At 37.5% G+C, this 17,702-nt stretch overlaps 1 protein-coding gene across 1 annotated transcript in view; it reads right to left on the reverse strand.

Moving 5' to 3' along the window:
* The window catches only part of abcf1 (ATP-binding cassette, sub-family F (GCN20), member 1), a 220,415-nt gene that overhangs the window by 11,119 nt on the left and 191,594 nt on the right, over positions 1–17,702 (reverse strand). The window contains exon 20 of the mRNA XM_039770000.1: positions 3,278–3,310. Within this exon, the coding sequence (XP_039625934.1) occupies positions 3,278–3,310 (33 nt within the window). The remainder of the gene's footprint in view (positions 1–3,277; positions 3,311–17,702) is intronic.

Genomic DNA, 17,702 nt, shown 5'->3' on the forward strand with positions numbered 1-17,702 from the left:
CAGGAACCAGCAGTCCTGAAGGTGACTTTAGAGGTGGTTGTAGTAATATTATTATTGCTATGTGTATAGAATACAGTGAAATTCTCCTTTGCACATACAACCAACATGTTGCTTCTCTCTGACACCATGATAAACAAGAATGTACTAAAATATATAAACCCATTCTAGCTAAAAGAAAACGTTACCTGATGTATTCCTTACAACTGTTTCCACACCATGTGTAGAGTTAAATATATTTTTATTACTTACTGTATCTACAGTGCTAATACATATTGTTGCTTATATTAAAATAATAACAGAATTCTAATGTATTTAAAATATTTAACTAATATATTTAAAAAAAATCAGCTTCTTGTATCCTGGGCACTGAATAATGTCTGGCATCATCTGTCAAACATTTATGAAGTATATACAATGTATGGTTAAAAATCATACATACACACACACACATATATACACACAAATACATATATATATATACATACACACACATATATAAACATATATATACATATACATACATATCTACATATATACACACAAAGCTATTTCGTATCAGTGCAAATACGCTGCTTGTTAAAACGGATAACTCCGCCTTACGCAAGTCTGCGTGGATATTATGAACTATCGTATTTGTTCAAGTTCTATTTAAATTTTAAATAGAAGGAATTTTTATTTAGTCGACAGAAATATCTTTGGTAGGAATGGTAAAAACAGACAGGAATATTATTCCTGAATAAATCAACTCAAACCTTAAACAACTTATAATATTTTGCTCTCCATAAAAATATATCCTGTCTAAATTATACAAGTTAGAAATAAAGTAAACGTTAAAAGAACAAACATTCAAATTTCTTTACTCTTATGTAATTTTATATAAAAAAAAAACTTAGATTTTAAATATCCCAAAAGATTTTGCTCTCCATAAAATATATCCTGTCAAAATTATACAAATTCAAATATGAACATGGTGCATAACAAAACCTGGAAATATAAATAAAATTTGTTCTTTTCAGCAATAACAAATCAAATCATTCAGTTGTCTTTGCTCTTATGTCATTTTATCAGAGCTGGACGCCTGGCATCTTTTTGGCAACAAGTTCGTTTATGTTTGGTGTGAGGTTCTGTGTTGTGGAGATTCTCAAGATGGACTGCAGGTGCTCGTTAGTGAGGCGACTCCTGTGTGCTGTTTTGTTAGTTTTCATGACTGAGAAGAGCTTCTCACACAGATATGTGGTACCAAACATGCACAAGGTTCGAGCCGCATGTAGATGGAGCTGGAGCATTTTTGCGGGAATGGAGTGAATAAACTGTGCGGGCCGTGCAGTATCGTACTTTGCCTTCAGTGTGCCATTACACTGCAGCTCAATCACCTCCATCTGAATCTGCACACGTGCAGTTTCAACATCGACGGCAAATGGGTTGCGAAACAACTCAAAATTCTTTTTTTGTTCTTCAAAGTCACCAAAGCGCGGCAAACTCAGTGCGCTCAGTTTATCAGCAAAGTGCGTATTTGGGAACACCGTTGTGCCGACTTGGTTCAACATTACTTGGCAACAGGGAAAGTGGGGCAAGTTACACTGGTGCATTTGTGTCTCCCATAAAAGTAGCTTCACTTGAAATCACTTTGTGATTTTGCACGGTAAAAAACGCCTGCTGAAGTGTCAGATTCTTCTTTAACTCTTCTGCTTTCTGTATCTTGTGCATTGCATTCAGGTCTTTCAGGTTATCTTGATGTTTTGTCTCATAGTGCCATCTTAGATTAAATTCTGTAATTACAGCCACATTAGCTCCACAAATGAGACACATGGATTTACCGGCAATGTCAGTAAACATATACTCAGCCTCCCATTGGTTTTTAAAGGCTCTATGTTCAGAATCACCTTTTCTGTTCGGCATCGTGTGGGCTAGCTTCGCAATAACTTGCAGCATCATAAGCTAGACTTGATTGTAAGTGTTCGGCAAGGCAGCTGAAGCGCTGCATTATGGGATCTGTAGTTTATTGTGTTACCAGCGCTTCATATCCCCGGGCCATTAGTAACAATAATATATAAAATGATCTTGCGGGCCGGATATAATTACACGCCGGGCCGGATGTGGCCTGCAGGCCTTGAGTTTGACACATATGGACTAAATAGAACTTGAAAAGATATATTTTTTCAAATGTGATCGCGCAATTCAGATCGAGTTGACGCGCACTACAGTACATCGTGCTATTGTGGTTTTGCCTGCGTGCCTCAATAAGTTACCCTCCCCTCGTTCTTAGTTTTTTACTGTTCATCTAATGAATACACTGAGTATGGCTTTACCAAAACAATCATTGATCGCGAATAAAGTATCCATTATTCATAAAGCTTCAATTGGTGATACGTCTTTCTGCGTTAACCGCATATTTTTTCATACGTCTCAAAACAAAGGGATGCAAGGCTAAAATGAATCGGAAGGCACGCGTACATACTCAATGCATCCCCTCTCGGGAATCGAACCTCGGACGCCGGCGCTAGAGGCAAAGCCTCTTCTGTTGCGCCACGGCGTGTGGTTTGTCTATTTGAGCGCAGCAGTGTAATTCGGTTTTTGTTCAGCACTCTTTGGAACTGTTGCTTTTTGTCTGCGCACGCGCCAGTTCACGTGAGCCGCTGAATATGGTTTTATATGTCACTCGCTCGCTTCTAATTGTGTCACTGCCTTCTTAATTATATAATGTATGTTTTCTTCAGCGGTTTTTGGAGCTCTTCCTGGTTTTATATGTACTGCGTGATTACGTGGGAGGCGTGATGATGATGTAAGGAATGAGCCTGCCAAATTTCAGCCTTCTACCTACACGGGAAGTTGGAGAATTAGTGATGAGTCAGTGAGTCAGTCAGTCAGTGAGGGCTTTGCCTTTTATTAGTATAGATTGAGAATTGAAAATAATATTTTTAAGTATAATTGATCTGCACTGAAACCTAAACAGAATGTTCCACCAGTTAAAGACAGTGAGTTTTAAAACAATTCATTAAAACAATCTTACCATGAATATTTAAAAATAACACACAACTCTATAGTATAATAACATAGCCAGACTGACTCATTATTGCACATACCTTTTTTATATGTTTGAATCCACCACGTAATTCACAAGAGAAACACATCCCATTTTAAATATAGCACCTTTCCAGAGAACTTTCTGAAGCTTGTTTGGAGATTTTCAGTCTTGTTAAGAAAAAGCTCAAATGCAGACCGTATAGCACTTTTTTGAAACATATTGCTTATGTAACAAGAACAAAAGATAACTTACTAGCCTGTGATTTTTTCTCATCTCTCCTTTAGGCTGGAAAAAGAAAAAGAAATAGGTATCACTTAAGAAGAAATAATGAAAGCAGCAATTTTTTTAAGACAATGTGAAAAAGTGTTCTGCTCCCCACTTCTTTTACATTTTGTTATGTCAGATTTTAAATTTAAAGCATAGTAAATTAATGTTTTTCAAAGGATTCCTGAAAACATTTTCAAATAAGTCAAATGGAAAATATAAACATCTTTTAATTTTTATAAAATGATATACTTGAATTAAAATGGTATTCATGTATGTCTAAATCTAATAAAATTTGTTGCTGGACACTCCTTGTGTAGAAAATGAGTTGATCGGCCACTGTAAATTAATCTGCATGATTTAATATATGTGATTGTCATGGGTAATTTATTTAATTTTAAAGTGATTTTGATAAATATCTATGCACCCAATGTGGATGATAGGTACTTCATCCACAATGTATTTGCACCCATTCCCAATGTGAATACTCGGAAAATTATAATGGCTGGTTACTTTGTGTCTTAAATCCAGACCTAGATAGGTCTCCTGCCACAGGGGGCGATGACATCTAACACTGCAAAAACAATTACATAGTTTGTAACCAATCACAACTTATCAGGCCCCTGGAGATATCTAAACCCAAATTCAAGAGCATATTCCTTCTACTCATCAGTGCATTATTGTTACTCAAGAATTGATTTCTTTGTAGATAATTTCTTGCCTACGATTAAATCTTGTAAGTACAATGCTATCGTCCTCTTCAACCATGCCCCTTTGATCACAGAGCTTAAATCACTATGTCCCACATACTCATCTCGCAACTGGCGGCTTAACCCATTTTTATTAGCAGACCAGAACTGTACAGAATTTATATCCAAGCAAATAGATTTATTTTTAGAGACAAACTTATTCTCAGATGTCTCTGCAGGAATACTCTGGGAAACTTTGAAGGCTTTCTTAAGAGGACAGATTAGATAGATATAGATTATTTTATATCTTTCCCACAAAAATAAATCAGAAACCAAGAAGGTATCAGAGCTATTCAGTGAAATTACCAGAACAGATCAAGAACATGTCAGATGTCCAAATAAGGCACTTTATAGGAAATGACAGGCTCTACATACAAAGCTCAACCTCTTGACAACTCATTTTTAAATCAAGACATCAACACTATGAACATGAAGAGAACGCTAAGAAGATCTTAGCTCAACAAATCCACAAGCAGGAAGTTTGCAATGCAATCCCAGCAATTACCAACACAGACAGAGACAAAGTCATTGACCACAAAAATATAATGCACATATTTAGAGACTACTATAAGTCCTTATATTCTACTCAGTTTAAAGGAGACAAGACAACCTAATAGGATTCTGGATGCATTACAGATACCACAACCTTATATCCTCAGTGCAGAGGAACTGGATAAGCCTCTGGCACTCTCAGAATTACTAGATGCTATAAAGTCACTTCAGAGTTGGAAAGCAGCAGGCCCTGATGGTTACCTTGCCAAATTGCATAAAAAATCTCAATTAAGTTAGCTCCACTTTTATTAGCAACATTTACAGAGGCTAGAGACAAATTCTAATTCAAACTTTTCGGCAAGCATTAATTATTGTTTTTCCTAAGCAAAATAAGAATTTATTACAATGTGCATCATATAGACCAATCTCACTTCTGAATAATGATGTTAAGATACTCTCTAAAGTCCTAGCTAAAAGGATTGAGAAAGTGCATCCTTGGGTAATATCACAAGACCAAACTGGTCTATTAAAGGCAGACACTTGGCTTTCTAATCTTCGATGTCTGTTTAATGTAATACCCACAGAGTCTAATACCCTGGAGATGATATTATTGTTGGAAGCAGAAAAGGCATTTGATATGGTTGAATGGAACTACCTCTTTACTACATTGGAAAAATTTGGGTTTTGCCTAAACATATGTGCATGGATCAATCTACTGTACAGCAGTCCTGAAGCATCAATTTGTGTTAACAACATTAATTCAGACTATTTCATGCTAGAATGTGGTACTAGACAAGGATGCCACTTGTCACCACTGCTTCTTGCAATCGTCATTGAGCCACTGGCAGTTCACTTTCAAAATGCTTATGTGATAAAGGGGATTATCAGAGAAAATTTCACTATATGCAGATAATATGGTACTATACAGTCATGGCCGAAATTATCGGCACCCCTGGAATTTTCCCAGAACACTGTTGCAATTACAAATGTTTTGGTATACACATGTTTATTTCCTTTATGTGCATTGGAACACCACCAAAAAACAGAGAAAAAAAGCCAAATCTGACATAATTTCACACAAAACACAAAAACCGGGCTGGACAAAATTATTGGCACCCTCAACTTAATATTTGGTTGCACGCCCATTGGAAAAAATAACTTAAATCAAGAGCTTCCTATAACCATCAACAAGCTTGTTACACCTCTCAAATGGAATTTCCGACCACTCTTCTTTTGCAAACTGCTCAAGGTCTCTCAGATTTGAAGGGTACCTTCTCCCAACAGCAATTTTGAGATTTATTCATAAGTGTTCAATCGGATTTAGATCCAGACTCATTGCTGGCCACTTCAGAACTCTCCAGCGCTTTGTCTTCAACCATTTCTGGGTGCTTTTAGAGGTATGTTTGGGGTCATTGTCCTGCTGGAACACCCATGACCTATGACGCAGACCCAGCTTTCTTAAACTGGGCTCTACATTGCACCCCAATATATTTTGGTAGTCTCATTCCACTCATTTCAGTGCCAGAGGCAGCAAAACATCTCAGAACCTCCACTATGTTTGACTGTAGGTACTGTGTTTTTCGTAGGCCTCATTCCGTTTTCTGTAAACAGTAGAATGATGAAGTTTACCAAAAAGCTCTACCTTGGTCTCATCTGTCCACAAGACGTTCAGCCCAGAAGGATTTTGGCTTCCTCAAGTACATTTTGGCAAACTCCAGTCTGGCTTTTTTATGTTTCTGTGTCAGCAGTGGGGTCATCCTGGCTCTCCTGCCATAGCGTTTCATTTTGTTCAGATGTGGTTGAGAGAGCGGATCAGCGAGCGGAAGCAGAGAGCGGCGGCGTCTCCCACAGGCACGTAGCCCTTCGAAAGCAAAAACCGGCAGTGAGAAATTAAAGTCGATCGCTCAGCGGGTGGTGGAAACTTAAAAGTGACGGTGATTCAGCTGAACACGGAAAGCGCCGAAGCACCTATAAAACGCAAAGATGACTTCAACATTTAATGTAAGTTCTATCTGCTCTCTGCCCATCGAGGGCACGTTTATATGTTGTGTGTCCTGCAGTATGTACAGCTCAGGTTTTCCGGCCGACAGTGCAGATAGCTTCACCTGCCAAAAATGTTCAGTTAATTTAGAGTTGGTCGGGAAAATACGCGAATTGGAGGACCGCGTTAGGAATCTGATAGCGATTAGGCAAACCGAAAATTGGATCGACTCGGTTTGTTTAGACAATCCGGCTACATCTGATTCGGCTTCAGTCTCTCCAGGTCCCACTGTAGTCAGTGCGAGGCCGAAATCAGCAGCACCAATTCAGCCACAGGGTGAGTGGGTAACAGTAAGACGGGGGTCTAAGAATCCAAAATTTAGTCCCCAGCACCCAGGTCACCAATTGGACCCAGAACAGGTTCTCAGCTCTCCGCAGCGCACCTGTGGAAACTGAGAATAATAAAGTGCTCATAATTGGCGATTCCATAGTGCGGAATATTAGAATTCCAAACTATGTTAAACCAGCAGTTAATGTTAAGTGCCTTGCAGGGGCCAAGATTTCTGGCATAAAGGCCACATTGGACGTGTTGCCGACGATGAAGTATCTACCTTATTGCTGCATGTCGGCACTAATGATATTTATTTACAGCAATCTGAGGTATTAAAGCGGAACTTCATCTCTATGCACCAAAGCTAAAACAAAATGTCGGAATTTAATTGTATCTGGTCCCTTACCAAGATTGTATAGAGGGATGTGATTTATAGCAGATTGCATTCCTTTCACTGCTGGCTAGAAACCTGGTGTGCAAATAAAAGCATAGCATTTGTGAACAATTGGGATGATTTTTGGGAAAGGCCTGGATTTTTCAGAAGAGATGGTCTTCATCCTAACTGGAGGGATCTTATGTATTATCCCAAAATATGGCAGCAAAACTGCCTGGTTGACTGATTAGAGCACCATCAGGCGCAGTCATGTGATCTTAAATCACAGGCTGTTGTTTATCCCACCTGTTATTTTCCTGAAGCTGTTACCCATAATCCCTGTTGTGGGGCATCCAGTAAATTTAGTCTTGAAACAAACCATAAATTAATTGATAACCAAAAATAAGGTGTATAATTAGACCAAGGGATAAAACCAGACACTCCACCAGGGCATCTGTAATAGAAATTTAATTCAAATTAAAACAAAAATATATCAGCAGTTCAGAAAGAACCATGCAGTTTTAAAAGCTGTTTATTGAACATTAGCTCTCTTGGCACTAAAGCTGTTTTGGTAAATGATATAATATTAAGTACAAAATCTGATCTGTGTCTTCTTACTGAAACCTGGCTTAGTAAATATGACACTGTTCCCCTAGCTGAGGCGTCACCAGATGGATACTCGTTCCTTCAGAAGTCTAGAGATTCTGGTCGAGGAGGAGGCCTTGGAATAATTCATTGTAACAAATTGCAAATCACTCCTAAGAATTTAGGCAACTTTACATCCTTTGAGGCATTCATTTTAAATATTAAAACAGATTCCAACACAATTATAGTGCTAGTCTACAGGCCACCAGGGCCATATTCATTGTTCATGACTGAATTTAACAACCTTCTGTCTGATTTGGCTATAAATTATGATCACGTAGTTCTGATGGGGATTTTAATGTACACATTGATGTGGAAACTGACACTTTTAGCAAATGTTTTACTTATTTGTTAAATTCAGTAGGATTTTGTCAGATTGTCAAAGGTCCAACTCATAATCATAACCATACATTAGATTTAATTATAACTTACAAAGTTGAAATTCAAAATTTAAATATTACTCCATTAAATGTAGTTATTTCCGATCACTTCTTAAATACGTTTGATTTAGTTCTGCCCATGCCAGCGCACTCGCAGATTAAAACAAAGACAGTGCGACATCTAGATTTTAATTCTGCTTCAAAATTTATAGATACCTTGAGTAAGTCGAGTGTAATTATAATGTGACCTTGAGAGATGCTCTGGACACAGTGGCTCCCCTAAAAACAAAAGTGATCAAAGCAAATAGAAACTCTCCCTGGTTTAATGAAAATACTCGAGCTCTTAAATTAGAGTGTCGAAAACTGGAGCGCAGATGGAGAACAACAAAGCTACATGTCTTTCAAATTGCATGGACAGAGAGTGTAAATAAATATAAAAAAGCCCTCTTTAAAGCTCGCTCAGAATACTATTCTACATTAATAGATAGCAATAATAAAAATCCTAGGGTACTTTTTAGAGCAGTGGCTAAATTAACAAATGGCAATTCAGATCAACAGTGCAAAATACCATCAGATATTAGCAGTACAGACTTTATGAACTTCTTCAATGAGAAAATTAAAAATATAAGATCCCAGATCTCAACATCACAGTAGAAACCAAATACTAGCTTAGCAGACCCTGTCGCACATTGCATTCACCACTTTAGTAATTTTAATCCTGTAACTCACCAGGAAGTCTTAACTTTAATTACTAAAATGAAGCCCACTACTTGTTCCCTAGATCCAGTGCCAACAAAACTAGTAATAAGTGCAATGGATGTTCTTGCAGCCTATTCTAACCGTTATCAATAGTTCATTACATTTATTTGTGAATTTCCCCTTGGGATTAATAAAGTATCTATCTATCTATCTATCTATTACTGCATGGCACCGTACCTGATGCACTAAAAGTGTCAGTCATTAAACCTTTACTTAAAAAGTCAGACCTAGACCCACACATACTAAATAACTATAGGCCTATTTCAAATTTACCATTTCTCTCTAAAATACTAGAAAGTAGTGCAGTCAGCTTCAGTCACACCTTATGCGTTACAATTTATTTGAGAAATTCCAGTCTGGCTTTCGCACTGGTCATAGTACAGAAACGGCACTAACACGGGTTGTAAATGACATTCTGATATCCTCTGATGAAGGAAATTCCACTGTAACTATGTTGTTGGACTTAAGTGCAGCATTTGACACCATTGACCATTCTATTTTACTGCACAGGCTAGAAAACGATGTTGGGCTTACAGGCCCCGTGCTCGCTTGGTTTAGTTCTTATTTATTAAATCGATTCCAGTATGTACAGAAATGTGCAGACAGTACTCCATCATTATACACAGAAGTTCAATATGGTGTCCCGCAGGGTTCAGTACTGGGACCTTTACTGTTTTCACTTTACATGCTTCCACTGGGATCTCTCATTAGGAAACAATGTTAATTTTCACTCGTATGCAGATGACACCCAGTTATACCTTTCATTTAAATCAAATGAAGTTTCTCCGATGTTGTCTTTAATTAGTTGTGTTAGTGAATTAAAGGAATGGATGAATGAGAACTACTTGTCTTTAAATACAGATAAAACAGAGATGTTAATTGTTGGAGGGAATGACGCTGATCACAGCAATATTTTGTCGCCATTTAACTCAGTTGGAATCCCAATTAATTTTACTGAATCAGCCCGCAATCTAGGAGTTATCTTTGATTCTAGCATGTCATTTAAAGCGCATATTACAAAGTCGCCCAAAACATGTTTTTCCATCTTAAAATGTTAGGAAATTAAGGCTTTCTAAATAAACAGGATTGTGAGAAATTAATTCATGCATTTATCTCTAGTAGGATTGACTACTGCAATGCGGTGTTCACTGGCTGTTCAAACTGTTCTCTATACAGCCTCCAGTTAATCCAAAATGCCGCTGCAAGAATTATTACAAGAACAAGAAAATATGAACACATAACCCCAGTTCTTAAATCTTTACACTGGCTCCCAGTTAAGTTTAGGGCAGATTTCAAAATCCTCCTTTTAACATATAAAGCATTAAATGGCCAAGGTCCAGCTTACTTGTCTGAACTTATCATGACTTACAAACCTGAGCACACATTAAGATCTCAAGATGCCGGTCTGCTTAAGATTCCAAGGATTAATAAAATAACAGTGGGAGGTCGAGCTTTTAGTTACAGGGCCCCTAAACTGTGGAATGGTCTTCCTGCTTCCATAAGAGATGCCCCTTCAGTCTCAGCCTTTAAATCCCGGCTGAAGACTTCAGTTTAGCATATCCTGACTAGAGCTGCTGATTAACTGTACATACTGCATCTCTGTTGTTAGTCATTAGCACTATAACATAAGTAACATGATAATTATATTTGAATACTAACCCTCACCTATTCTGTTTCTTTTCCCGGTACCCAAATGTGGCCATTGGTGCCACGGCCCACCTGCCAAGTTGTTTGCCTGCCTATGGTAAAGTCATCCCTGATGGAGGAATCATGGGAAAGAGGGGTCCTTTCATCGGATCAACGTTTCAGCCGTGGCATGGCCAAATGGGGAGGCAGCTAGATGGATGAGGTCAATAGGACTCTAAAAATACCCAAACCTAATTATGTCATATCATCTACTGTTAAACCGTACTTCTAAAATTTTTATTATTATGCTGTCTTAAGGAATTGTTCTGTTCTGTATATTGTATTGTATTGACCCCTACTTTTGACACCCACTGCACGCCCAACCTACCTGGAAAGGGGTCTCTCTTTGAACTGCCTTTCCCGAGGTTTCTTCCATTTTCCTACAAGGTTTTATTGGGAGTTTTTCCTTGTCTTCTCAGAGAGTCAAGGCTGGGGGGCTGTCAAAAGGCAGGGCCTGTTAAAGCCCATTGCGGCACTTCCTGTATGATTTTGGGCTACACAAAAATAAACTGTATTGTATTGTATGTCGACGGATAGTTTGAGCGGACACTGTTTACACCCTGAGTCTGCAGGACAGCATGAATATATTTTGAATTTAATTGGGGCTGTTTATCCACTATTCGGACTATCCTTTGTTGCAGTCTTTTATCAATTTTTCTCTTCCGTCCCGTCCAGGGAGATTAGCTACAGTGCCATGTGTTGTGAAGTTCTTGATTATGTTGCGCACAGTGGACAAAGGAACATGATGATCTCTGGAGATGGACTTGTAGCCTTGAGATTGTTATTTTTCCACAATTTTTGTTCTCAAGAAAGGTCAACTTTTCTCCATTTTAAGTGGCTTCAGGTGTGATTGCTATATTGCCAGCACCTGTTTCTTGGCACAGGGGAGTTCAAACAAGCATCATATGCTTGAAATAAAACAATTTACCCACAATTTTGAAAAGGTGCCAATAATTTTGTCTGGCCCATTTTTGGAGTTGTGTGACATGATGTCAGATATGGCTTTATTTCTCAGTTTTCTGTGTTGTTCTAATGTACATAAACGAAATAAACGTGTATACCAAAACATTTGTAATTGCAACAATTTTCTGGGAGAAATGGTGCATTTTCTGGGAAAATTCCAGGGGTGCTGATAATTTCGACCATGACTGTATATATCAGATCGACAAAATGCTGTGCCTGCAAGCCTAGCAGCTCTAACAGAATTTCAAAAGATTTCTGGTCTCAGAATTAATTTGAAAAAAGTGAGCTCTTTCCAGTGAACTCTCAAGCACATAATAATAGATTGGACACCTTCCCTTTTATCATTTGCAGAACAGTTTAAAACCTAGGAGTAAACCTCACAAATAAACATAAATCTCTTTATCAACAAAACTTTACTGTCTGCATGGAAAAACATAAGCAAGACTTGCATAGTTAGTCTACCCTACATCTAACTTTAGGTGGAAGAATTAACACTGTCAAGATGAATATTAAATTAAATCACTTAGAGATTTGTACATAGACAACGTCTTTGCATCCTATGAACAATTACACTACAAATTTAACTTTCCAACAACACATTTATTTCACTACCTCCAAATTAGAAACTTTCCTAAACAACACCTGCCCAATTTTCCTCACCTCCCACCTATTTCTATTCTTGAGGATTCATGCAGCATTTCTGTAATATACAAAAACATTTTAAAGTCCCTCCCTTGCAAAGATCCCAGAGTACAATGGGGAAGAGAAAGGGATCTCTCACTCAACATTTCAGAAAAGGAGTGGAAGGCAGAGATCCACAGAATTCACTCTAGCTCACTCTAGACTTCTCTCCAGCAACAGCTATTAAACGCGCCGCCTTCTATAATATTAAACAGCGGCTACGGCAAGCCAATGTCAAATACGGCCTCCTGTATCCGGCAAAACTGAAAGTGGAATGGCAGGGTCATTTCTATGTCTTCGCTAGCAAGGAGGAGGCAGAAAATGAGTTAAGAAAGCTGATCCCGGACTATTCTGATACATAATTGTGAGTCATGGCGGTAAATGATAACGCTAGGATTAATAATCTACTGTCTGATCTATTTGTTTTTAAAATACGGGTTTTTATCAGCATATATTCTCATATTCTTATATTATTATTACTTACTTATTACTTATCATTACTTAGTATTACTAGGGCGCTAAATGTTTATGTTTTATTGTGCTTAGTTACGTTTTCCTCCTCTTTTTTTTTTTTTCTTTTCTAATTATTTCATGTGTACCCTAAATGAGACTGTTCAATATCATACCCTTGGTTTGCTGTTATTGCTATTACTGCATTAAGACTTGTTATGCTTGTTTTGGACACATCTTTAACACCATCACCTGGGTTTATTATCTGGGGATATCATCTTAATGCACTAAAATTGATGAAGATTATATGTATATGTGTATGTGTATGTATATATATATGTATGTATATGTGTGTATATATATATATATATATATATATTAAGTGCAAAATTCTTTTCTCTTTTTTCTTTTTCCTCTTTTAAAGACTATATTGGTAACAGATATCTCTATCTTTTAACCTTAAAGCGCCACTGCATGGGGCTTGATGTGCTTTGGACGTGCTCTGTCTCTGGGTATGTCAGAGGACTGGGACTGCATGAAGTGGGTTTTAGCCTCACCTGGGGAGGCAAAAAGGGAGGGTGGGGGTTAAGGGGAAGAGAAAGAGAGCAGGCTTGATCTATATCTAATCTATCATCTCAATCTTTATAATTATAACTATCAACGTAATAATAAGCTGCATGGCAACAACTCTTGGGGGAATAGGAAATTAAGACCTAAACTATTTCACTTCCAGTTAAGACTATAATATGACACCAAAAACTCAGAATCAGTGTCTCCATGATGGGACAGTTAACTTCGTAAGCTGGAATGTTAAAGGCCTGAATCACGAATTAAAGAGAAAGAAAGTACTTTCTCACCTAACAGGTCTAAATGCTAAAATAGTATTTTTACAGGAAACCCACTTACTAAGTAAGGATCAGTTCCGGCTGCAAAAGACTGGACTGGCCAAATGTTCCATTCTAGTTTTACAAAGAAAACTAGAGGGGTGGGAATTCTCATACATAGAACAGTACCATTTGTAGCATCAGATGTAGTATTGGATCCTGAAGGGAGATATGTGATGGTCATGGGAGACTTATCTAACTGTAAAATGATTTTGATAAATGTTTATGCACCTAATGTTGATGATAAGGAATTTATACAAAATTTATTTGCATCCATTCCCAATCTGAACACTCATAAACTTATAATGGCTGGGGACTTTAATTGTGTTCTAAATCCACTTTTAGATAAGACTTCCTCCACAGGGGAACGCAACTAACACCGCAAAGATAATTACAAAGTTTATAACTGATCACAACTTATCAGATCCCTGGAGGTTTTAAACCCAAATTCAAGAACATATTCTTTCTACTCACCAGTACATCATTGCTACTCAAGGATTGATTACTTCTTTATAGATAATAACTTCTTGCCTAAGATTAAATCTTGTAAATACGATGCTATTGTTATTTCAGACCATGCTCCGATGATCTTGGAGCTGAAATTACTAAGCCCCATACACTCACCCGCAGATGGCGTCTCAATCCGCTTCTATTAGCTGACGAGAATTGTACTGAATTTATATCCAAACAAATTGAATTCTTTCTAGAGACAAATACATCCCCTGAGATCTCTGCAGGAATACTCTGGGAAACTCTTAAGGCCTTCTTAAGAGGACAGATTATCTCATATCTTTCCCACAGAAATAAATCCGAGCGAAGAAAGTAGCAGAGATAAAAGCGAAATTACTAAAATAGATGAAGAACATGCCAGACTACCAAGCGAGACTCTACATAAGAGGAGGCAGGCTCTACATTCAGAATTAAACCTCTTGACAACTAAAGAAACCGAACAACTAATTTACAAATCCAGACATCATTATTATGAACATGGAGAGAAAGCTAATAAGCTTTTAGCGCAACAAATTCACAAGCAAGATGTACGCAACGCAATCTCGTAATTACTAACACTAACGGAGATAAAATCATCGAACACAAAAATATAATGTACACTTTTAGAGACTACTATAAATCCCTATATACTACTGAGTTTAAAGAAGACAATATACAATCTAATGCATTTCTGGATAAATTACAGATACCACAAATTGACGCTATTAGTGTGGAGGAGCTCGATAAACCTCTGTCATTATCAGAATTACTGGATGCTATAAAGTCACTCCAAGGTGGAAAAGCAGCAGGCCCTGATGGCTACCCTGCAGAGTTTTACAAGAAATTCTCCGCTCAGCTAGCTCCCCTCCTATTAGCAACATTTACAGAAGCCAGAGATAACCAATCTCTTCCACAAACCTTTCGCCAAGCACTAATCACTGTCTTTCCAAAACAAAATAAGGACTTATTACAATGTGCATCATACAGACCAATTTCACTTCTGAATAACGACGTTAAAATACTCTCTAAAATCATAGCTAGAAGGATGGAGAAAGTGCTCCCTCAGTAATATCACAAGACCAAACTGGATTTATTAGGGGCCGACACTTATCTTCAAATCTTCGACGCCTGTTTAATGTAATATACTCACCAACTAAATCAAACACCCCAGAAATATTATTATCATTGGATGCAGAAAAAGCATTCGACATGATTGAATGGAAATACCTTTTTACTATTTTGGAGAAGTTTGGGTTTGGCCCAACATTTGTGCATGGATTAAATTACTGTATACTAACCCAGAAGCTTCAGTTTGCATCAATAACATTTGCTCAGACTACTTTAAACTAGAACGTGGCACAAGACAAGGATGCCCTTTGTCACCACTGCTGTTTGCAATTGCCATTGAACCACTGGCAATACATTGTCGAAATACTGATCAGATAAAGGGGATTAGCAGAGAAGGACTGGAACAGAAAATCTCATTATATGCAGATGACATGGTACTGTATATATCGGACCCAGAAAATTCTGTGCCTGCAGTCTTAGCAGCACTCACAGAATTTCAAAAGCTCTCTGGTCTCAGAATTAATCTGAATAAAAGTGTACTCTTTCCGTGAATTCAAGCATATAATATTAGATTAGACACCCTTCCTTTTATCATTGCAGAACAGTTTAAATACCTCGGGGTAAACATCACAAGTAAACATAAAGCTCTTTATCAACAAAATTTCGTGTCTGCATGGAAAAAATTAAACAAGACTTGCATAGATGGTCAACCCTTCATCTCACACTAGCTGGAAGAATTAACACTGTTAAGATGAATATTCTTCCTAAGCTCCTTTTTATTTCAAAACATACCAATATACATTAATAAATCGTTCTTTAAGCAATTAGATTCAACAATAACCTCATTTATTTGGAATTCTAAACATCCACGCATCAAAAGAGCGACCCTACAAAGACAAAAGGCAGAAGGCGGCATGGCTCTACCTAACTTCCAGTTTTATTACTGGGCGCAAATATACAGTCGATAAGAACCTGGACACAAATAGAAGAACATACACAGGCATGGACCGCAATAGAAGTAAAATCCTGCAGTACTTCTTTGTATTCCTTGCTTTGTGCTCCAATAAACACACGTTATCGGCAATACACTAATAACCCAATTGTGCTCCACTCACTTAGAATCTGGAACCAATGTAGAAAGCATTTTAAGACGGAGAAGCTTCTTTCTGTGGCACCCTGCAAAAGAACCACCTCTTTCAACCCTCACAAACATATGCAGTTTTTAATATCTGGAAAAATTTGGAATTAACTTGCTTAGAGATCTTTATATAGACAACGTCTTTGCATCCTATGAACAATTACATTCCAAATTTAACATTCCAGCTACAAATTTCTTTCACTATCTTCAAATCAGGAACTTTGTTAAACAGAACCTTCCAGATTTTCCTCATCTTGCACCCTCATCCACGCTGGAAAAATTATTGCTCAATTTCAAGGAGTTAGACTCCATCTCTACAATATATAAAATCCTTTTACAATCCCTTCCTTTCAAAGATCCAAGAGGACACTGGGAAAATGACCTCTCAATTAATATATCAGAAAAGGAGTGGAAAGTAGCAATGCAGAGAATTCACTCAAGCTCCATATGCAAAGCATACAATTATACAACTCAAAATTATATATCGAGCACATCTGTCTCACTAAAACTCTCAAAATGTTTCCAGGGCATGATCCAACCTGTGAACGCTGCAAAAGCCCCAGCCTCACTAGGTCACATGTTCTGGGCCTGCACCAAATTAACATTATTCTGGACAAAAATTTTTAATTACCTCTCAGACAGTCTTGGACTCACAATCCCTCCTAACCCATTAACAGCTGTGTTTGGGGTTCTTCCAGAGGGTCTTAAAGTGGAGAAAGACAAACAAATTGTGATTGCATTCACTACACTGTTGGCACGCAGACTTATTCTGATAAACTGGAAGAACCCAAACTCTCCTCTTTTAAGTCAGTGGGAAACTGATGTGTTATATTATTTAAAATTGGAAAAAATCAAATACTCAGTTAGAGGATCTGTGCAGACTTTTTCAAAACATGGCAGGATCTAATCAGTAATATTTTGAAATGTTTATAAAGCACAGAGAATTTGTTGATTTAGGTATTTTTAAAAGCCTTAAATTTTACACCGTTTGGCTTGCTCTCTCTCTCAAGGGTGGGGATCGATCTGTTCTTAGCATAATTCGTTTTTTTTTGTAAAAACTTGATTGCTATGTATTGATTGTAATAAAATTAATAAAAAAAAAAAAAAAAAAGAATTCACTCTAGCCCCATATGTGCAAAACATACAATTATTATCAGTCTCATTTAAAATTGTCCAAAATGTTTCCAGGGCAAGATCCAACCTGTGAATGCTGCAATCAAGTTCCAGCCTCACTAGGCCTGCACCAAATTAACATCATTTCAGACCAAAATGTTTAAATGCCTTTCAGACAGACTTGGTGTCACAATCTCTCCTAATTCACTAACAGATGTGTTTGGTGCACTTC

The sequence above is a fragment of the Polypterus senegalus genome, chromosome 11 (assembly GCF_016835505.1).
Source record: "Polypterus senegalus isolate Bchr_013 chromosome 11, ASM1683550v1, whole genome shotgun sequence".
NCBI lineage: Eukaryota > Metazoa > Chordata > Cladistia > Polypteriformes > Polypteridae > Polypterus > Polypterus senegalus.